General features: G+C 43.9%; 1 protein-coding gene across 1 annotated transcript in view; it reads left to right on the top strand.

Annotated features, from left to right (window-relative positions):
* The window catches only part of F13A1 (coagulation factor XIII A chain), a 146,092-nt gene that overhangs the window by 4,043 nt on the left and 117,842 nt on the right, over nt 1-24,207 (top strand). Inside the window, exon 3 of the mRNA XM_055570528.1 lies at nt 11,507-11,695. Coding sequence (XP_055426503.1) covers nt 11,507-11,695 — 189 coding nt within the window. The remainder of the gene's footprint in view (nt 1-11,506; nt 11,696-24,207) is intronic.

Here is a 24,207-nt window from a genome sequence, read left to right as displayed (position 1 = left end):
GCGAGTCTTGATTAATTCGTGCTCACTGATTCAGAAGATGTAGATTATCACACCTCTGCAAAGTCTGGGACCCACACATGGGAACCTTGATCTAAGGGTAATGTGTGTAGCCTGCAACCCTCAGATATCAAAAATGCAACAAAATGTTGCCAATAAGAAAATTGCCAGAGAAGTTGAGTGGGTAGTTCAATTTTTTAAAAATCTAGAAATAGTAATTTTTTGGTTGCTTATTTTTGGAGGCAGGGGTGGGGAGTTGTTTTGAACTGACTTATTTGGAAAGATCAGTCATTATTTGCTTGGCAGTCAGATGTGTCCACAGCCCGGGTGACATTCTGGGATACTTATGACAGGCCCTGGTATGGGGGGGTGTGTCCAGTGAACAGTCAGTCCCTTGAGAACTGAATGACTCACCAGTCCCAGAGTCATTGTAACCTTCTTATTAATAACAGGTTTCTGATTTCATAAACATGTATCCATTTAGTAGCACTACAGATGAGCTAAGTGCTGCATGCACTGAGGAGGGACCTGTGGGCCCAGGAGGCATAGAAGTAAGTCCCAGATGAGTCGAACAGAAAAAAAAAAAAATGAATATATATATATATATACACACACATACATATATATATATATATCTCGTCTGATCAAGGAGGGCCAGTTCCCAATATCCTTCATATTTCAAAAGTCTGTTTAATTGTACTAAAAGTGGGTTTTCTGGGACTAAATATGTCTACTTTCCCCTGAGTCCCTGCTAAGACCTGGTCACGTGGGTTTAAGTGCCAGCTTCTTGTAGGTTTCTCGGCCACCGGTGGAGGACTTGTGTCTTCTCGATCCCATCTGAGAATGACTGCTTCCAGGACTGTTGTTGTTTAGGCACTCAGTCATGTCCGACTCTTTGTGACCCCATGGACTGCAGCACGCCCGGCTTCTCTGTCCTTCGCTATCTCCCGGAGTTTGCTCAAACTCATGTCCATTGAATCAGTGATGTCATCCAACCGTCTCATCCTCTGCTGACCCCTTCTCCTCCTGCCCTCAATCTTTCCCAGCATCAGGGTCTGTGCCTCTAGGATAACAAAGTCCTAAGCCTCACTCTCTTCATTGGCTTCATGAAGTTTTCCAAACTGTCCCTTTAGCAAACTGCTCTTGTGAGATGGACTGAGAAGGGCGGAGAGGCAAGAGGAGGAAAAGGGGAGAAATGCCAGATTTTTCCCTTTGCATAGTCTTGTGGCAGCAGATGTAGACAATATATACTGAATGTATGTAATACCTTTAATAGGGATTCCCAGGTAGCTCAGCAGTAAAGAATCCATCTACCAATGCGGAAGATGTGAGTTCAGTCTTTGGGTCTGGAAGATCCCCTGGAGAAGGAAATGACAACCCACTCCAGTATTCTTGCCTGGGAAATCCCCTGAAAAGAGGAGCCTGGTGGGCTACAGTCCATGGGGCTGCAAAAACAGTCAGGCACGACCAAGCGACTAAACAACAACACTTTTAATGCAGGGCTTCAGTGCATATTTGGTTAAGAATGATTTTTGCCTGTATTTCAAAACAAACATAAGGTTCCTCCCATATGGCGGCATGCGCTGTAAGAAACACTGAGATATTTGAGCTGACAGTGGAGCCCAGGCCGTGGTGGTGTTTGATGTTCTCGGGTGTTTTTAGGGATCCTTCATGGCTCCCCTTTGAACTCAATTGCAGCTGAGAGAAATATCTGAAAATCCCCTCAGCTTGTTTGGATTTGCATCTATTTCTAATAGGCTGTGCTGCGTGCTCATTTGGTGTTTTTGAAAATCGCTCCACAGCTTTCCCGGTCTCAAAGGTTATTTCAGCAAGAGATCTAATGTTCTGGAAGATAAGCTTGTATTCTTGTTCTAGTTCAACTCTCTGTTGGCAGCAATAGGGATCATTTGCAGCAGTAATTATACTTCTCATTTGACAGGTCTAATGCAATTTGAATTCAAACTGGAAAGCAAGCTCAACCTATAAAAAAAAGAAAATCAAATGCAGGCAGGATCTGGTATTTTCAGGCTAATGGGGTCTGTGCCTTTCTGATCATCTCCCCCCTCCCTGCCCCTCCCTCCAAGTCAGAACTAAATTAACTAATTGACTAGTAGGTCGTCTCTCCTTCGTGCAGAGGAAACCTCTCTGGGTTCAAGATTACTGAAAGAATAAAAAAGACCTTCAGTGTACGATTAAGAGATGATGCTGTGTAGAACCAGTTCACACTTCTCCTCTTGATTTGTGGGAAAATGTTCAATGATTGTGTCAGGAACTACGCCAAGATCTCTCTGGGGACACAAAAATGAACAAGTCAACCCCTGGCCTCAAGCAACTGTCCACCTAGTGGTTGAAACAAACAAGTGGGAGGAGTGGCCAGTGGTGTCAGTGGACTGGGGAAGAGGTTGAGGAGCGCTTCATGAGCGATGGACACCTGCGTTAGGGCTTAGAAGATGAGTAAGAGCGTTCCAGGCAGACAAGTGCGTGGAAGGGCATTTCTAACAGAGGGAACAGTGTATGTTAAGTAGTGAGGACAATAGAGGGGAGAGGCACCTGGGAAAAGTAAGCCAGAATCACATTCTAACAGGCTTTGAAGACCTTACCTTTCCTCCTCCAGACACAGGACACTTGCCAAGGATTCTAATTAGCAAGTGACACGATCAGAATTATGTTTATTAAAAAAATGCTAATGTTGAGAAAATAGGGAGAAGGAGGCACATTTGGGGGCTATTGAGATACTTCAGGCCAGAGGAGAAACAGACCAGAGGGGTTTAGTCTCTGGAGAGAGCATTAGACTCAGTTTTCTCTTTCTAGCTTCTGCTGAGCGTGTCTTACACATTCAGGATACAGGGCATCTTTCTTTTCTTGTCTTTTTTTTGGCCATGCCACATGGCATGTGAGATCTTAGTTCCCCAAACAGGGATTGAACCCATGTCCCCTACATTGGAAGCATGCAGTCTTAACCACTGGGGAAGTCCCTCAGAGTACAGGACATTTTAATATTAATAGCCACAGTTAAAAAACAATAAGCTGTTTAAGAAAATGTTTTTAATGATTCTAATGAATGATGGTTTAAAATTCTGGGTATTCAAAAGGAATATGAGAAAGGAAACTTTATCTTGCTGTTTTCACAATAAAGAGACCTACCTCCTCATAGACAGTATTTATACCTATCGTTTGGTAATAATATTATCAGAGATTGCATGGAGAACTCAGTTCGCTAGGGAATTCCTAGAATATGAACCTAAACACTTAACTTATTTAAGGGTTCCATCTGTGACAGGTATAATCATTCTCTGAAGAATATTTTTACAAACTAAGGAGAAAATAATCTACTTTTAATCCAATTTTTTCTTATTAGGAGAAGGGTAGGAGGACAGGGAGGCAGCTGGCTCATGAGGAGAGATTTTTTTTTTTAGCAGTCCATTTTCTGATGTTTTGGAATTAGGCTAAATTGTGTTAGGTAGACTTTTTGAAAGCTGTCACTTTGAAAGAGAAAGCTGCCAAGTTTCCAGCTACAATATCTCTCTAAAAGACAAAAAAAAAAAAACGTGGCTTAGCAATGAGTTGCTCCATTCTGCCAGTAAGTGGGCCAGGGAGAAGCAAATTCATTTCCTGTTTGTGGTGAATGGAGCCTAGGTGATGAGAAGTTTCCTTCAATCTAAACTGTGTCTTGTTAAGCCAGTAAGCAAAGCAAGAATCAATATGCCAGCTTAATAAATGTTTACGGAGGCCCTGCTACATGCTAAGGAGCAATACCAAGAAAAAGGTTCAAGAAAAATATACCACTTTCTTGATATCTTATGACAACCTGTGTTCATATCTGCAGACAACCATCTGCAGAGTCCTTGCAATTATGAGGTATTAAAAGAAAAAAATACTTGATTGGTCTGTGGGTGACCAGCTGTGAGCAGTAAAAGAAAAGGGGTTCATTCAGTGGTGCTGGGGGCCTCATCTCCTTCTCCAAGACTTGGGGTAACCCTTAGTAAATCTATAGATTGCTGATGTTCAGTTGCTAAGTCATGTTTGACTCTTTGCAACCCATGGACTGCAGCACGCCAGGCTTCCCTGTCCTTCACTATCTCCTAGAGTTGGTTCAAACTCATGTCCTTTGAGTCGGTGATGCCATCCAACCATCTTATTCTCTATCATCTCCTTCTCCTCCTGCCCTCAATGTTTCCCAGCATCAGGATCTTTTCCAATGAGTTGGCTCTTCGCATCAGGTGGCCAAAGTATTGGAGCTTCAGAATCAGTCCTTCCAATGAATATTCAGGACTGATTTCCTTTAGGATTGACTGGTTGGATCTCCTTGCTGTCTGAGGGACTCTCATGAGTTTTCTCCAGCACCCCAGTTTAAAAGCATCAATTCTTTGGTGCTCAGCCTTCTTTATGGTCCAGCTCTCACATCCATACATGACTACTGGAAAAACCATAGCTTTGACTATATGGACCTATGTTGGCAAAGTGATGTCTCTGCTGTGTTGGTTGGTCAAAGCTTTTCTTCCAAGGAGCAAGCAGCATTTAATTTCACCATCCATGGTGATATTTGAGTCCAAGAAACTAAAATCTGCCACCGATTAGGAGATTACACTGGAGAGAGAGCAACATGTCTACCACTTCCTTCTTCTAAACAAAATTCTCCTGCTCATTGCCCTTCTGCACATCATACACATCTGACTACAGTCTAGAAAATTATTTCTTTAAACTCTCAACTTTTCAGTGGAGCATTTAATCTTCCATAGCTTAGTAATGGCACCCCACTCCAGTACTCTTGCCTGGAAAATCCCATGGATGGAGGAGCCTGGTGGGCTGCAGTCCATGGGGTCACTAAGTGTCGGACACGACTGAAGCGACTTAGCAGCAGCAGCAGCAGCTTAGTCGTTTTATTTTTTAAATGGAAGGTTTCTCTTAGTTTCAATGATTTTAGCATGAACTTTTAAGAGATTGTATAGGAAAATTTTACTTACCATTGACTTCATTTTTTCCCACGTAGGGCACCACTGTGATTCCCTATAATTTTTTTTCTTTCTTTCTGAAGGCATTGACTTAGAGTGATATTGTAATAGAAAAGATAAAGATCGTTTAGAAAGGACAATATTTTTTAAAAACGACATGTTTTGAATTAAACATTGTCAAGTACACAACAATGTAGGCTACATTACTTTAAAACAAACTCTTCATGTATCTCTTAGCATACATTTAGTGTATATACTTGTTTTCACCGTGAAAAAGGTATAAAACTACGATGGTGGGGATGGGAGCTGAAGTTTTGCAGACGCAAAGGAGTTCATTCGCACTTGTTTTTACCCTTTGTAACAAGTGGTCTAAGTGAGCTGTGAAGACAGGGCATTTTTATTCCAATCTGAAACAAGACTGCTGGTCTGGAGGCTTCCTGTTTCAAAACCCCTGCATTATCTTTAGCAGTATTTATATATCATCCTGAATATTGTGAGAATGAAACTGTCTGATAAATGACATTTAAAACACTCATATGGTTAATACTATGATAAATGGAATGATCTATTTTAAAATGAGTAGCCAGCTCCTGGTTTCAGATTTTTAGGTATTATTACATCGGTTTAAAGTGAAAAGTGGAATATTTGCTATGAAATTTTAAAATATTACCCCAGGTTCAGTAGGGCTTCCCCTGTGGCTCAACTGGTAAAGAATCTGCCTGCAATGTGGGAGACCTGGGTTCTATCCCTGGAGAAGCGAAAAGGCTACCCACTCCAGTATCCTGGCCTGGAGAATTCCGTGGACTCTGTAGTCCATGGGATTGCAAAGAGTCGGACAGGACTGAGTGACTTCAGGTTTTCAGGCTCAGTAACAAGATGATTAAGACATAATCCGGTCCTTAAAGGGCTTACAGACCCCTAGATAAAATCACCTATATTAGGGTGATACTAAGTGGCTGATGATAATAGACATTTTTAAGAAGAAAAACATATTCTGAAAATCTGGAAGAGAAAATGACTCCCTCCACATATAGAAATTCAAGATAAGAAAGGCAGGCCTGTCTGCTGAGGAGCATTGTCTTATTGAATCTCCTCACCGCCATCATTCTGCAGATGAGAAAACGGAGGCACAGGTCTATGTAACTTGTCCAAAGTCACAGAGATAGTCTGTGTCAGAACTGAGACCTGGGTCCAGGCAGTCTGGGTCCAGAATCCATGCTCTTATCCACTGTGCTATTCTGCTTCTCCGAGTATACTAATAACAATATAATAATAATTTTGAGATTTTATTATGTGCCAGATACTGTGCTAAAGTGTTTTATATGTGCTTTTTCTTTTTCATTTAGCGCTCACACCAACCCTATGAGGCATTTCATTGCCTTTCTTAAAATAAGAAAACTGGACTCAGATTAAATAACTTCTCAGAGTTGCACAACTAGTGATGTATCTCCCAAAACATATTCTGAAAAATCCTCCACTCACACAAAAACACTTCCTATGGCCATTCAACTTCGGAAAGAGTCTACCTGCAGGAGATTCGCAGTGCGCAGCAGCCTGCAACAGTCCCGCACAGATTTTGCAAGAACCCTGATTGTGTGTGTGCGTGCTAAGTCGTTTCGGTCTTGTCTGAGTCTTTACGACCCTATGGACTGTAGCCCACCAGGCTCCTCTGTCCCTGGGATTCTCCAGGCAAGAATACTGGAGTGGGTTCCCATGTCCTCCTCCAGGTGATCTTCCCGACCAAAGGATTGAACACATGTCTTCTGCATTGGCAGGCGAATTGTTTGCCACTGAGCCACCAGGGAAGCTCAAGAATCCTGATTAACTCTGGTTAAATCAGCACTTCCCAAACGGATTTAACCCTGGCTATTCCTTCAATCCCCCATGTACATCCAATAGAACTAAAACTTCATGATGCTCTACAAGGATGAACTGACTTCAGTCAGACTCACTAGACACTAACCAGGTTCTCCAGACTGGGGTGCGGAACTGGAAAGCCAGGGTTTTCATTTGCAATGAGAACGAGAGCCACCGAGATCCTGATAGCAAAGAAGGACTTGCATCTCTCTCTGGCTTTGTTTTTCCACACAGGCAGAGCTGCTCGGGAAACCACTCATTTTTAGGGGCAGGTCATCATGCAGGGAGGGGTGGCAAGCGCTGAGCAGATCCTGGTGGTGCTCTGGGATCAGGTGTCACTCTACAGGTAGACTGGACTCTCCCCACCTCACCTGGAAGGCCGCCCCGACAGCCTGCCAGCCGACCTTTCTGCCTCCAGCACTGCCCCCCTCCAATCTGTTTTCCTCTCTGTCACCAAAGAAGGCGGTTTCCGTTTGTCTCTGCATCCATCTAACCATATTCATTTGCTAGCTCAGGTTCTTCACTGGATTCCCAGTGCAGTTAAGAGTCCAAACTCCTTGACAGGGACTTCAAGGCTTGCTGCCTTCTCGTCCACAGTGGTCGCATTGCAACCCTCCAGTCAACCAATCACTTTCCAGCTTGGTTTCAAAAAGACATTGATTTTGACCATGCAAGATCTCCATTGCCGCATGCAGGATCTAGTTCCCTGGACCAGGGATTTCACCTGGGGCCCTGCATTGGGAGCGTGGAGTCTTAGCTGCTAGACCATCTGGGATGTCTCCACCTTTCCACTTTCAAAGTAAACCACACACTCTCTCCCCTCAGTCTCCACTCATCCTCCTTTCTCTCCCACCTCTCTTTCTATCTGGAAAACTCCCTCGACTTTCTGACCCCTACTTATACCTCAGTTCCTCCAGAAAGCTTCCTGAGTCCCCCACAGTCTGTGTTAGGGGCTCCTGGCCAGAAACCCTCCCCCACTCACCATTCCTTTCATTTATCAGAGCGTTTTGCTTTTTCATGACACTAGATCATAATTACCTGTTCACTGTCCCGTATCTACCACTGTGCATTTGTATTTGTTTAGCAGTGACCTAATGTATCTATATCCATGTCTTGACTGACAGCGTAAAATTGCATTCTGTTAAACTCCTGGAGGACAAGAAGTTAGGAAGGACATTAAATGTATTGAATATATATGCCTGCATGCTAAGTAACTTCAGTTGTGCCTGACTCTTTGCTACCCACGGACTGCAGCCAGCCAGGCTCCTCTGCTCTGTCCATGGGACTCTCCAGGCAAGAGTACTGGAGTGGGTTGCATCCCCTCCTCCAGGGGATCTTCCGGCCCAGGGAAGAACCTACATCTCTTATGTCTCCTACACTGGCCGCCTTCTGGGTGGCTAAGATGGTAAAGAATTAAATATACACTTAGGGTCTAAAATTAGCTTAAGAATTTGGAACAATTAACCTAATACAATAAGAAAAAATTTAATGTGAAACAAGTAAGGCCCTAAAATTAGGCTAAAAAGAAAAAAAAATTGCATTGATAGAAATGGTTAAATAACAACACAAGTAAGTGACTTATAGGAATCTGAGTTTTAATCGACTACTGACGGAAGTGACATCAGAATGTATTTTTAAAGTTTTGCTTCACCACATGCTTAATGTAAATCAACAATAAGAGTATCCAAAACACTAATGGTATTTTGGACTGAAATCACAGAAATTTATTTTGGAAGATGCAGTGGCCTCATTGGTTTTCACTGGAAAAACCCTAACCAAAGATGTAGTTAATTCTAGCAAAAACACTACAAGAGAGAATTTCATAAAATGGGGCATATATATGTCAGAGCAGGTAAAAGGTCTAGAAATAATTTCTTAAAGAACACTGAAGGCTTAGAGAATGCTTTACTCAGAGGAACACTCACAGTAGTCTTTATATACAGAAAGAGTGCCAGATGAAACGAATAGAACATATTCTATATTTATGCAGAAGTTAGAGCCAGAATCTATGGTTACAAAAATTATAAGGAAGCAGATGTCAGTTCATTTTATAAGGATTTTTCAAATAACTGGATTATATAAAAATAAACTGTTTGCTTTATATGATAGTGGGTTCCCTGTTCAGATGGAGACTAAAAGCCTAAGTATGAGGGTTTTCATGGAGGTGTTTCATACAGCAGGGCTACCAGATGGCCTAGCAATACCTCTGCCCTCTGAGAGTCTGTGATGCTGCAACATCAGTATATTCCTTCCACTGGTGCTGATGAATGGAGAGCAGTTAAACTCTTCTCTGAGGAATTAGATTTTTAGACATAAAAAAAAAAACAAAACCATTATTAAAAGTCAAGATGCTAAAAAAGAGGGCCAAATGAGTTGGTTCCCGAGGTCCTTCTCAAGTGGGACATTCATGATTCTTCAGCTCTTTCTGAAGCTAGTTTTACACTGGGGATTGTGGCCGTAATAAGACCAGAGAACTTAGGGGGAAGGCAGCTTGGAAGAGAGAGGTGTAGAAATAGACGTCTTCAGCCCACAGCCTCCTAAAGGAAAGAAACCGCACTTCCGGGGCCCATGCCCTAGAGCAGGGTTCTGAGATGCCGCAAACGCAGAACTGCAGCTTGGGCTTTCCGTGTGCCTTAGTGTCACAGAATAGCTCGCTGAGGACCACACCACGCGAAATACAAAATAACTCCATCACAGTTTATAGTTGGTGAGCCACAAAGAAGCTTCTGGTCCCAGGCATAACGTCATTCTCCTGTGAGGACGATGAATCTTCGTAGACATTCTCAAGAAATTAGTGTCTTTGTTTTAAAGGTGAGAAAACTCAGCTTCTGAGAGGTAACCTCCCTGACCTAAGTAATGATGAGAGCTGAGATCAAACTCAGGATTACCTGGACTTTGAATTAATCCCAGGTGTTTCGGGGACTCCTAGACTTCAGAACTATAGAGTATCTTAATGAACCCAATTTCTCTGTTTTGCCTATGAGACAAAATGAGCTCAGAGGGGACCAGACATCCTGCTCAAGACTCCTGTGTAAAAGCAAAGGAAGCCACTGAGTCTTACAGGGTTGAAGCCCCAGCACTCTGTCTACACTGAGTGAGCACAAACCATGCAGCTGGCATGGTCAGGAAAAGAGAGAGAAGTCAAGATGGCAGGACTTCCTCCTCCCATGGTCAGGAAAAGAGAGGCAAGTCAAGATGGCAGGACACCTTCTCCTACCCCTCACCCAATTTTCTCTCCCCTGTGGCCCTTTAGAACCCCAAATGCATACACAGAACTCTATTTTTAGATCCCGTGGGCTATAGCCTGCCAGGCTTCTCTGTCCATGGAATTCTCCAGGCAAGAACACTGGAGTGGGTATCCATTCCCTTCTCTAGGGGGATCTTCCCAACCCAGGGATTGGACCCAGGTCTTCTGCTGTGCAGGCAGATTCTTTACCACTGAGCCACAAGGGAAGCCCATATTTAGACTAGATCTTCTAAACTGCACTGTAGTTGGGTAACTGGAGTTACCATCACATCAATAATCGTTGCAGACAAAATGGGGGAAAAAAACCTAAAGGAGATCTAACTTTCATCCAGTGTTATCATGTCTCAGATAAATATATAACTGACATTTACACTCCCGATTCCACACATCAGAGGAAAAACCTGAAGATTTTGGCATCACACCAGGGTTTCTTCCAGATTGGTCGGTTGGTAGCCAGGCAAATATGAAGCTTGTTTCTGCCTGTTCAATGTGGAAACAATCCTACCTCCCTCACAGAAACACTAACATGCTTCCCCTACACCTGTTCCCTCTGTTTCCTGCTTTTGAAGGACAAGATCTCCTTTTAGAATTATGGAAAAGGAGGTTTACCCTTCCTGAATAAGAGGAGAATTTTGGATTAATGGTCTACTTGGACTGCAAGGAGATCCAGCCAGTCCATTCTGAAGGAGATCAGCCCTGGGATTTCTTTGGAAGGAATGATGCTAAAGCTGAAACTCCAGTACTTTGGCCACCTCATGCCAAGAGTTGACTCATTGGAAAAGACTCTGATGCTGGGAGGGATTGGGGGCAGGAGGAGAAGGGGACGACAGAGGATGAGATGGCTGGATGGCATCACTGACTCGATGGACATGAGTCTGAGTGAACTCCGGGAGTTGGTGATGGACAGGGAGGCCTGGCATGCTGCGATTCATGGGGTCGTAAAGAGTCGGACACGACTGAGAGACTGATCTGATCTGATCTGATCTGTCCTTAGAACATCCCTTGGAAGCTTTGTCAGATTTGATCCCTCCCCTTTTAAAGATAAAAAATGGAAACCTGTTATTCCCTGCTTTTTCCACCGTAGAGACGCTATAGTCATTGTGGGAAGCAGCTGACTGGATGAACACCAATGTGAGACTTGGACGGTGAAGCTTTGGCTTGAGTCCTGGTTTCTCTGTATCTAGACCTGTATGCCAGGCATCACCGTCACTGCCCTCTTACACCTGAAGTGGGATCTGAAGTGCGGTCAGAAGGGGAAAAGGCTTTTTAAAAATCTTCTTTGAATGCAAGGATGTCACAAGAGACCGATCTGAGATCTACCAGCCCCCTGTATAGAGTTTTATCTAATAAACCTATTACCTCGCATCTTTGGGAAAAATAATCTTGTTTGTCTGAGTGTGTGTTTAAACCAAAATTACTCAATGTTTTCCTTGATTGTTTTCTTTGTGTACAGACTACCTTAATGTTACGAATGTTCACCTGTTCAAGGAGAGGTGGGATAGCAACAAAGTGGATCACCGCACCGACAAATACAGCAACAACAAGCTGATTGTTCGTAGAGGACAGTCTTTCTACATTCAGATCGACTTCAATCGTCCCTACGACCCCAGCAGGGATCTCTTCAGGGTGGAGTATGTCATTGGTGAGTGCCATGTGCAAGCTCTGCTCATGACAGTCATGATACCATGGCTTATAATTGCAAAGTGGTACAGGTGTATTTCCTGGAATCATACTTTAACAGTTGGCTAGAACTGGGATTAATCACATACAGTCCCTGTACCACTCTACACGCTAAGGCGGGTCTGATACAATGCCAAACATCAATATATCATTTGCCTAGTCAGGCAAAGATCTGGTATAATAAAAGTGAGCCCAGTTGGCATAAAATGTTAATGGATGTAGAGAAAAACACACATTGCTGATATATATGCAACTTAATAACCTGGAAAACAATTTGGCATATCTGTTCATATTAAAAAGACATATGTCCTTTGACCCTGCAATTTCACCCTTAGAAATCTATACCAGTGATATTTAAAATCTTAAAATCCACTTTTAAAAAGTGGGCATTATTTACTGCAGCATTGTGTATGGTGATAAAAACATCCTAAGAGTAAGCAACTTTCAGTAGTGGAAGGGCTGGAAATACCGTGACATAGTCACATAACGGACTGTGAATTCGACCTAAACCAGATGACTTCAAGAGAGGTGGTGAGAAAACAAAATATGGACGTGTGTACACAAAGTCTACATATGTGTGTGCAAATGTGCATGCGTGCAGATCAGTAAAGTACTGTGAGCTCAGAAAAAAATTATGAAGCACACACATTGGTGTTGATGTGGGGTCCATGGTGGAAATATGGCCAAAATAAAGGCAAGAGAAGCAAAAGGAAAGGGAGCCAAGTAGGAAAAGGAGGGGGGAAAGTGAGCACAATATGGAGTCATTGATGTAAAATCACTGATCTGTAGGAATAAATATAATTAAAAGTATTAAAATCACAACTAAAAATGCATACTGCCCTAGGGAAAAAAATCTAAGACTGCTGATCACTTGAGGAATATGGTTTGTGCTTACTTGAGCTTACAACATGAATTCGCACATAAATGTGGGGAAATTGTTTAAAGAGAGAAAAGAAGGGGGAGAGAAGAAAAGAGATCCCTGAGTCAGAATAAAAAATATCAGTGTGGCGATTGAGTTCTACACAGAATTGTTTGTTATCCCAATTGTGCAATGAGAAAAGGGAAAACTAATTTAACCATTCTCGTGTGTTAGGCAAAGTGAAATAACACAGTTTAATTACTTTTAGGGAGTAGACTCTTATTGTTAATATTTTTTAATAACGAGTACTTCAGGTGAGAGAAGAATCCACGGCTAATTTTTAAACAATGTTTTGAAATATGGATAAAATTTACTTTTGTTTCTTTCCTTAAGTTCATTCAGTTTCTTTTGTGTGTATGTGTGCATGCTTGGCTGGATGGCATCACCGACTCGATGGACGTGAGTCTGGGTGAACTCCGGGAGTTGGTGATGGACAGGGAGGCCTGGCGTGCTGCGATTCACGGGGTCGCAAAGAGTTGGACACGACTGAGCGACTGAACTGAACTGAACTGTGCATGCTTGTGTGGACTAGATATGATTAAAACCTCCTTGACACATTTATAATAAAAGGATCACTCCACACATGTCAATAAATACCCAGTTTTGTTTCAACTTAATGGGGATTTTTTTGCCTTCATCTTTACAGCCAAATATTTCAGGCAGTGAGGGGATGATAGGGAAGCTTGGTCCCTAAACTGGACATGTCTGAGGTCTCAGATCTTCTCCCACATCACTCATAAAAGAATTATAATAATGAAAGTCTCAGGAAAAATAAGATGAGTGTCTTAGATCAGGTTTCTAGGACACAGACTCTGAGAAGGAGAGCTGTGTGAAACGAGATTTCTGGGGCACGGTCTCAGGGTCACCATCTGAGCAGGGGTGCAGGGGTCAGTGTCAGACAGAGAGAGGAGCTGAGCTCCGCTGAGCAAAGGCGTCAGGGGGTCCCACCGTGCCCGCTGGAGCCGGACTGTGCCTTCAGGGTTGGCCAGTCTTGAGGCAAGGGCATAGGCCCTTTATATTCTAGCGTGGACTGTCATTGACCGTAAGCTACCCCCAGGGAGGGGGTGCTTGGTTAGCCGAGTCTCTATGGCTGAGGGTAAAGCCCTGAGGGTCATGAGCCGCCAGCGCCCCCAGCATCGGGGACAAGGATGACTCCATCCTAAGCGCAGACAGTCTGGGCAGCAGACCACAGCATCCACTGCAGTAAGCACTCAGTCTTGTCTTTTTACAAAAAAAAAGACACAGTGCTACATTTGTTCCTTCAGCAGAAAGGTGAGGGGGAGGAAGCATAGCAGATTTACCTTTGAGATGAAAATCTGCGTGTTTTAAAAAACAGTACATCTCACATAAGTCAATGTCAAGAAAAAGCATTGACTTCAATCAAAAATGGGTAAAAAGACTTGAACAGACATTTTCCAAAGAAAACATAGAGATGGTCAATAGGCACATGAAAAGAAGCTCAGCAGCCCTGCTTATTAGAGAAATGCAAATCAGAACCACCGTGAAGTATCGTCCTGTATCTATCACGATGGCCATCATCAAAAATCTGCAAATAAGTGTTGAAGAGGATGTAGAGAAAAGGGTGCCCTCTGACACTGTTGGTGAGAACGTATGTTGGTGCACCCACTGTGGAAAACAGTATGGAGCTTCCCTAAAAAGATTTTTGAAACGAATACTACCAAGTGATCCAGCAGTTCAACTCCTGAATATATAACCCCCAAACGCTCGAAAACACTAACTTAAAAAGATACACACTCACCAGGGCTCACAGCAGCATTATTTGTATACAATAGGCAAGATGTGGAAGCAACCCCAGTGCCCATCAACAAATGAGAGAATTAACATGATTGTGTGTGTGTGTGTGTGTGTGTGTGTATGATGGTGGAATATTACTCAGCCATAAAAAGAATGAAATACTACCATTTGAAGCAACATAGATGGACCTAGAGAATATTATGCTTAGTTAAATGTCAGACAAAGACAAATACTGTATAATATTACTTATATATAGAATCTAGAAAATAAGATGAATGTATATGCAAAATAGAGTCATGGAAAAAAAGAAAACCTTGTGGTTACCAAAGAGGAGAGAGAAGAGGGAAGAGAGACAAACAAAGGGCATGGGATTAACAAACTGCTACGTATAAACTAGGCAAGCAGCGAGGTCTAGCAGAGGGGATTATACCCGCGCTCTTGTAATAATATTTGATAGAGTATCTTCTGCAAAGACAGTGAGTCACTCACAGTATACCTGTAAATCCAACAGTGTTGCAAATCAACTCTACTTCAATTAAAAAAAATAATTGCTATAATAAGAAGACACAAGTATTGAATATGAATCAGAAATGCAATTCAGTGCACAGGTTTGTATATGCAAGTGTACTTCAATTTCAAGAAACCTAGAATGTGACAAAGTGATTTAAAAAACAGAAAAGAGAATACTTCATAAAAAATATGGGACTCATAAGAGTCTTCAAATATTTATCTTAGAGTGTTCAAAACAGATTTATCAACAAAGATCAATTTATATACTATTTCAAAGAGTGTAACTATTGCATAGACAGACCTATTGTCTTATTAAAAATACAGAGAAAATAACCACACATATGTGCTTCCAGTTTGCACTTCTTTGTTATTGCTGCTTTTTCTTTCCCTGTGACTTTATATAAGCTGAGCTGGGTTGCCTTAATACCCTGGAGATTTCTTCTGTGGCTGTCCTAAGAACCTAGGGTCATGGGATTTATTTATAAGTGATTCTGCCTTCAAATTGAGTTTCTTTTTTTAAAATATTTAATTAAATAGCCTCTCGGATGGTCCCAGATTTAACCCATTGCATGCTGGCTTCCCCAAGCAGAGAAAGGAGGTGAGCATGGAGCTGCTGCTTTTCCTGGGCCAGCGCTTCCCTCGCTTGTGCTCAGAGCTTGATAGCTCGTTCATTAGAGGCTGGTGGTGCACACCATCTCTGAGTCACATGGGAGGTGTTAGTGACCTGGAGGAGGCGGGTATGTGTGGAACATGTGCCCGGTCATCTATGGGGCCTTTTCCCTCTCTCCACCTCTGAGTCTGCAGCCACCAGACATCATGGAAGGCAGGGGTTCAGTTCAGTTCAGTTCAGTCGCTCAGTTGTGTCCCACTCTTTGCGACCCCATGAACCACAGCACGCCAGGCCTCCTTGTCCATCACCAACTCCTAGAGTTCACCCAAACCCATGTCCATTGAGTCGGTGATGTCATCCAACCATCTCATCCTCTGTTGTCCCCTTCTCCTCCTGCCCTCACTCTTTCCCAACATCAGGGTCTTTTCCAATGAGTCAGCTCTTTGCATCAGGTGGCCAAAGTATTGGAGTTTCAGCCTCAGCATCAGTCCTTCCAATGAACACCCAGGACTGATGGGGCAGAGCATTAATTATAGGCTTTGTTAGTCTGGAGCTGGAGCTGTGAAAACCTGGGAAGAGCGTGTGGTGTTAATATGCTGTGACTTCAGCTCGGGGTCCCTAATTTTTTGAGACTTCTTTGAGACAGAGTCATTCCGAGGAGAGAATTTTTTTAAACTTATATATTTTAATTGGAGGCTAATTACTTTACAATATTGTGGTGTTTTTTGCCATACATTGACATGAATCAGCCATGGGTGTACATGTGTTCTCCATCCTGAACCCCCTCCCACCTCCCTCCCCATCCCATCCCTCAGTGTCATCCCAATGCACCAGCCCTGAGCACCCTGTCTCATGCATCGAACCTGGACTGGCGATCTGTTTCACATATGATAATATACATGTTTCAATGCTATTCTCTCAAATCATCCTGCCCTTGCCTTCTCCCACGGAGTCCAAGAGACTATTCTATACATCTGTTTCTCTTTTGCTGTCTCGCATATAGGGTCATCGTTACCATCTTTCTAAATTCCATATATATGTGTTAGTATACTGTATCGGTGTTTTTTGAGGAGAGAATTTGCAGCTCTCTTCCTCTCCAGCTCTCCCTCCTCAAAACAAAAAGTTTACCCTTCCCAGTGAGCCCTCCAGATTGACTGTGAGGTTCTCGGGCACATTTCTTTCTCCCTGGAGTCCAGTCACAGGCACACAGGGGCATTGAGGCCAGCACCTTGGACGCTCTCTTGACCTTTTTAGCCCCTCCACAGCTCTCACAGCTCCAGGCTTCATATTTCTGGGCCCTGCAGAAAGAAGAGGGGAAGGATGGTGTCCAAAAAGCCTATTCATCTTATCAGAACAGCAGTTTCCCCCGGAGCCCCAGCAAGCTTTTTATGGCTCATGTTCTACCCTTCCCTGTAAGAAGAGCTGTGAAACTAGTCTCAGAGACAACTAAGCTTGGCTGCTGTAGATGCCCAGGGGTGTTTGCTGGAAGTCCCTTCAGCCCAAGAGTCTAAAAGTGCAGCCTTTCCTGAGGACAATGACGGAGGTCATTCATGGTCATGGTCATCACGTGCCCGAGCAAGAATGGGACCCTAGGCACCGCACATATTCTGTTATTAGTCCCATTAAAACACTGAAATAATCTCTACACTTCAATATTTCTATTTCATCTATTTCTTTTTTTATTAAAAAAAACATATATTTGTTTATTTATTTGAGTGCAGATGGGATCTAGTTCCCTGTGTGTGCATGCTCAGTCATTTCAGCATGTCCAACTCTTTGTGACCCTATGGACTGTAGCCCTCCAGGCTCCTCTGTCCGTGGCCAGGGGCTAAACCTGGTCCCCCTGCATTGGGAGCACAGAGTCTTAGCCACTGGACCACCAGGAAAGTCCCTCATCTTGAGTGTGTGTGTGCTCAGTCATATCCACTTCTTTGCAACCCCATGGACTGTAGCCCACCAGGCTCCTCTGTCCGTGGGATTTTCCAGGCAAGAATACTGGAGTGGGTTGCCATTTCCTTCTCCAGGGGATATTCCCAACCTGGGAACTGAACCTGTGTCTCCTGCTTGGCAGGCAGATTCTTTACCACTGAGCCACCCGGGAAACCTGTGAGTTTTATCTTAAGTCATCAAGAGTGTCAGACTGATGTGTATTCAGGATGGGAGTGACTTGAAGGACTCTTAGGGGATTTGAGACTGGAGAGGAGGTGCTCAAAGGAGAGAGGGCGAGAGCCTGAATTCGGGCACTGGTTGAAGAGTCGGAGAGGAAGGTGGGACTTGGGAGATGTGTCGGGGACAGAAACCTACTGGCTTGTGATTGGTAGTCTGGGTGGAGTGAGAGGGAGGTAGTCAGATACGGCTCCTGGGTTGCTGGCCTGCATGCTGCTGATGACAGGTGCTGGCATCCCCGAAGGAGAGAGATAAGTGCTTGCATGCCAAGTCGCTTCAGTTGTGTCTGACTGTTTATGATCCTATGGACCAAAGCCTCTTATATTTCCTGCACTGGCAGGCAGGCTCTTTACCATTACTGCCACTTGGGAAGCCCAAATGAGATAAGAGATGGAGGAAATTCAGGAGAGAAAACCTGAGTGGGAAATAATACTGATGCTAGTGACTCCCACTGACAACTCGCTTACAGGCTCAGGTCCTGGGCAAGGGTGCTGCCCCGGATGGTGCTCATCTCTGTCTTCTCAGAGATTAAGGGACTTATTCAGCGTCACACCTGCAAAGTGCTGGGGCTGTAATGCGAACCCAGGCATTCTCCCCTAATCACAATGCACAGGACCTGTGCCACCGAAACAGTAGACGTGTAAGTGAGATTCTGTTTGTTCCTGCTGAGTGTGAAGTAGTAATACTAAAGGGACTTCCAGGTAAAATATGTCCAATGGATGATCCCATATATGAACCGGAAGCTTAGGGGAAAAGTTTGGGTTGATATATGGAAATGTGGATATCATTCATATATAGATCATTTAGAAAAAGTAAATCAAGGGAGAAATGGACAGAGGCTCAAATTCTGGGGTAAAATAATTTTTAAGGAGTCAGTCCAGGAGCTGGCACCCCTGGAGGAGACAGAGACCATGTGATTAGATAGGTTGAAGGGACACCAAGGAAGTGCTGTATCACTAAACCTGAAAAAAAAAAAAATCGGGTGCTTAAAGAGGAAATTGTTTGATGTTTTTGGAAGAGAAGAAGATAATTTAGATAATATCTAGAGAAGACTGTGGGTAAGAGGTGGGGTATTTTGTCTTGGGTGTCTGTTTTAGGATTGAAGGTACTTGAACTTGCATATAGGCAGAAGAGACAGAACCAGTAGAGAAAGAGTCCTAAAGATTCTGGAGAATGCTGGAAAAAGTAGAAACATCTTGAAGTGGCTTGGTTGAAGGGCTGATTGGCAGAAGAATTCCTTATCTTCTGAGGATGTTGGAAAAGAGATTGGGGGTGGCTGTTACTATATTTGGTAGAGAGACAGAAAGCTGATTATCATGCCTGATGATCTCATCTTTCTCAAAGACCTAGGAGGTGAGCAGGTGCTGCACGAACTTAGGGAGGCAAAGGACCATTTCTCATATCAGAGGGCATCACCCAAGTCCTTTAAGACTACATGTCCCCGTGGACTTGGGGTTCAGACAGTTTAGGAGATATCACCAGCTTTGGTGGGGCTGGACATACTCAGTTTCTCTGCTGAGAAATGTTTTGCCCCAAATCACATAGCTGGTAAGATGTGGAGAAAAGTTCCCTAGCCTATGCTCTTCCCAATATTTTATGAGGCATTTTGATGAGAATGGGTTACCTGTTCCATCATTTTAAGGCAACACTGATATGGGATGTCATTTCAGATGTTTGCTGCCGCGTGTTACTGCGTGGATGGTCAGCATGTTCTTTCTCAAGCACCTCTGTGAAGTGACTAATAACGGCGGCTGAGAATCTAGGACACTATTTCCCAGAGTGTGCTCTGTATGAATACCTGTCGTGTGAGATGTTCTTTGAAAAAGAAAAAAAAAAAAGGTTCTGTGGTCAAATGCATTTGGGTCACACTGTATCTCATGGCTCTTCTTGGAGAACTCCAACACACATCAGTGTATCACAGGCTCTGAGGAGACACATAGTCAAAGAAAGCAAGCATCTTCTTTAGCTTAACTTTCCCAACATTGTTTGGCTCCAAACACTACTCCATCATATTTTTATTTTTATAATACCCTTTAGTAAAATGCAGAACTCCAGGAAATGCTGAACTACGGTGAAAATAACCTTTATTCTGTAGAATACTGAGGAAGATGGATAGATGGGTTTGTAGTCAGTGTGCTCTGGCAACTTAGCAGAATATCTATTTCTTTTTCTTTTCGACACTTTAGATTTTGTGCCAACATTAAAATAACTCTGTCAATTTGGCATTAATATTCAGTAACTTTTCAAAAATGATTACTTTCCTTTTTCATATTTATATATTTACTTTCCACGCTTTATTTTGGCTTCTTTTATCATGAAGCCAATTTGCTTTCCTTTTGAATGTGTTTATTGAACCCTTATTGATAACCTTGCATGTGCAAAGCATTATACTGGGATTAGAGTAGTAAGACATGTTTATACTTTGCCCTTGAAGAGTCTGGAGAGGACAGCATGAACACTAGAGGTGGGGTTCAATGCCAGCCTCTTGGGCAAGATGCCTGGAAAGCACCTTGGGAGACAGAGATTGTGTGGCTAGTTGGAGGAGATGCCCTGAAAGTGCTATTTGAGCTGGATATCAAAGGAAATGAAACAAAATTAAAAGATGCTTACTCGTTGAAAGAACAGCTATGACAAACCCAGACAGTGTATTAAAACAGAGACATCACATTGCTGACAAAGATTTGTATTGTCAATGCTATGGTTTTTCTAGTAGTCATATATGGATATGAGAATTGGACCATAGAGAAGGCTGAGCACTGAACAATTGATGCTTTTGAACTGTGGTGTTAGAGAGGACCCTTGAGAGTTCTTTGGACTGCAAGGAGATCCAACCAGTCAATCTTAAAGGAAATCAACCCTGAATATTCATGGAAGGACTGATGCTGAAGCGGAAACTCCAAAACTTTGGCCACCTGACATGAAGAGCTGACTCACTGGAAAAGACCGTGATGCTGGGAAAGATTGAAGGCAGGAGGAGAAAGGGACAACAGAGGATGAGATGGTTGGATGGCATCACCGACTCAATGGACATGCGTTTGAGCAAACTCTGGGAGATAGCAAAGGACAGGGAAGCTTGGTGTGCTACAGTCCATGGGGTCACAAAGAGTCAGACACGACTCAGTGACTGAACATCAACAATCAAAGGATAAATAGAGGCTGACCCAGTGGAATGGGAAAGGTCAGTGTAGAAAAAAGCCTTGGAAGTATATTGACAACCTTGTAGACCCAGATAAATCTCTATGGAAGAGTATTAAGCCAAGTATTAAAAAATCTAAGTTTCTAATTTCTAGATTACTGTGGCAGAGTAGGGAAGATAAATTGGAGATGTGAGGTCATTGTCAGGGACATAAGTAAGAGACTCAAGGGGACAATCTTACTAACAGATGCCAAGGTGAATGTGTGATGCACCAATGACTTTTCCTATAGTAAATTGGTTTTTTTTTCTTTGCATAGTCAAGTCTTGAATAGTAAAGTCTGGGTGGCTCAGCGGTCAAGAATCCCCTTGCCAAGGCAGGAGATGAGGGTTTGATCCCTGGGTTGGGAAGATCTCCTCAAGAAAGAAATGGCAGCCTACTTCAGGATTCTTGCCTGGAAAATTCCATGGACAGAGGAGCCTGGCGGGCTAGTCCGTGGGGTCACAGAGTGGGCCACGACTGAGCGACTTAAAAACAGCTACGACAGTCAAGTGATGCCCTTTGGTCAGAGGAAGCAGAGCCTGGCCCTTCAGAGTCATTTCGGGGGTGACAGCTCCTTTGATAAAAGGGCTGGGAAGTAGCCCAGAGGACAGGGAGAGCTTTGGAGTCAGAATCCCCATTACGCCACGTGGAGCCGTGACGGTCTCACTCGACCCCCTGGGTGGCCATTTCCTCAAGGCAAACAGGGATTATAATACTTGAGATAGTTCCTCATGGATTGCAGGAGATAATGTCCATGAAAGAGCATTTTCATTCTCACAGCACAACTGAGAAGCAGGGTGGATAGGAGCAAACCTTGCTGGACATCTGGACACCGGAGTTCACAGGGAGTGAAGGGTTCGTGTGGGGCAGCACAGTGGTGGGGAGGCCCCCTGCGCCCCCTCCCCGCAAGACCATGAGAACCTTGGCCCGGTGGGTGGTCCACCTTGGCCCTCTAAAAGAGGACAGACACTCTGCGCCAAGCTTGCAAGAAAGGGGTGAAATCACTCCTAGTTCTGCTGTTTGGTGGATTAATCCATTTATTTTGCTCTCATCTCCTTGACTGTCCACCTATAAGTGGAGACGTTTGCTGAGACGTCAGACTGGCCTGACTCTTTTAGCCGTTTTCTGTGAGATCCACTTCTCTGTTTTAACTCTAAATATGCCCTCTGTGATGCCCCACCCGATTTGGGGTCTGAAGGGAGGACAATGGAAGAGAAGGCTCCCACCTCTCCGCTTTACGGTGAGCCCTTTGTGACCTTAGCCAGAACCAGCCGCCTTGGGCTTGGTTCTCCGATGAAACGCTGCAACAAAACGGGAAAGGCTGTCAGAAAGGCCGAGAGGAGGCCACTGGGCTCTGTCCTCTCTCTCCTGATAGCAAAGGAAAGGGAACAGTCCCTGAACCTCTAAACGAAACTCTCCAGTGTCTGCAGCATCCGTGCTGACTGCTTAATTAGTCAAACGGGAACCCTGGTTTATAGACCAAGTTCCACCCAGAATCATTTGCCCGCAGTTCTAGCTGAAGTGACAGAGGCTGTTTAGTCTCAAAGTAGGATGGATTGCCATCTGCATTCTGGTGTCAGAGACCTACAGGGAGCCCCCTGCGTTGTGACCCAGTCCCATCCTACAGAGCTTGAGATTCTCAGCAAACCTTCGTGTCTGGAGGGAACCAGCACTGTCTGTGCGTCTCATGGCATCCAGGGTACTCAGGGGCACACATACAAAGGACCACGGATGCTGAGATGAGAAACCTCACAGACGCCTGACTCCCTCCCTCCCTCCTTTCCCTGTCTCCTTTTCATTCCTCTACTTTGTCTTCCCCTTTGCTCCTCTGTTTCTCTCTCTATTCCTCTCTGTTGTGTCTTAACATTAACCTCTCTCACTTATGAGAATTCACAGCCTTGGCTAATTAGCACCCACATCATTGAAACTGTCCTCTTCCAGCATGGGTGATCTGAACTCAGGGATTGAACAGCATGAGCCTCCCTGGTTTTCCACAGAAATCCTAAGAAACTCTTGTAGTTTGTGAAGTTAGGGCTGACAAAAGTGCATGAAAAAAATGTAACAAAAACGAATGTGCCCACTGCCATACCTTGCTCTTCAGTCTCCAGTCTGTGAAAAGAGAGAGCAACCAACTGAAATTAAAACCCACTAAAGAAAGGATGAAAGTGGACTAATTATTCATAATCCACACCCTCTTGTTCTCCTTGAGCGTGTTGTAAGAGCTAATGAGGGAATAACTGGAAAGCTCTTGGAGCTCCTTAGTGATAGTCGGTTGCTAATAAGATGACCCAGTTATCAGCCTTATTTTGAATATTGCAGCTATAGGAAAAGTGAAAGTGTTAGTTGCTCAGTTGTGTCTGATTTTTTGTACCTCCATGGACTGGAGCCCGCCAGAATCCTCTGTCCAGGGAATTCTCCAGGCAAGAATACTGGAGTGGGTTGCCATTTCCTTCTCCAGGGGATTTTTCCAACCCAAGGATCAAGCCTGAGTCACTTGCATGCAGGCAGAGTCTTTACCATCTGAGCCCCCAGGGAAGCCCAGTCTGCATGGGAAAGCTCAGTCTTCACAGCAGCCCGTAAGGAAGTATAACCTTTATGAAGTCCTGCTTAACAGCAGCCAGAGCCAAATGGGTATCAGGGGACCGTAAGACAACCAATAAATAGCTACACCTCTGTTTGTTATTCTTTAGATAAGAAAAGCTTTCTTCTCATCGTCTCAGCCTCTCTGATCTTTTCTACCCTTTCTTATCATTTCTCTCACTTCCATTTCCTTTTCTCTCTTGCTCTTGCTGTCTCTCTGTACGTGTGTACAGTGTCCTGGGGGTGAACATTTTGGTATTTCTCCTTTAGTTAGGAGAGTAACGGGAGCTATTGCCCTCAGGAGGTGGGAGCAGCAATCTCTGTCTGTCTGGAGGTGTTTCTTCACGCTTCAGGGAGCCGGGCTGGATGCTCTACACACACGGTCCTGTCTCGGGCTGAAGCTTGCCGTAGCCCTGGGTCTTTGCTGTCCTGTGGGAGCTTCTTCAGTTTTGTGTCGACCTCCTTTCCAAGTCTGTTAAAGTGCCTTTTTTAAGGCCTCATCTCATGTCTGGTCCAGTGAGTTTCTGATGCAGAAACCTCTGCTGTATCTGGCACCATGCGAAGCAGGATTTAAGATGCTATTCCCATCTGTAAAGAGCTGGCTAGAGCTGGGATGAGAATTCTACAAAGAGTTAGTGAATATAACTGTACAGTACGTGTTCTAGAGCTGGGCTGTACCTTTATCTACCAGAAGTATGTCATAGATGCTGGTCGGCTGGACAGTCAGGAGGGACCCAGGATGGAGTTGAAAAGTAAGG

The sequence above is a fragment of the Bubalus kerabau genome, chromosome 3 (genome assembly GCF_029407905.1).
Source record: "Bubalus kerabau isolate K-KA32 ecotype Philippines breed swamp buffalo chromosome 3, PCC_UOA_SB_1v2, whole genome shotgun sequence".
Taxonomy (NCBI): domain Eukaryota; kingdom Metazoa; phylum Chordata; class Mammalia; order Artiodactyla; family Bovidae; genus Bubalus; species Bubalus kerabau.
The sequence above is the reverse complement of the archived record's forward strand: the minus strand, read 5'-3'. Positions and strand labels throughout refer to the sequence as shown.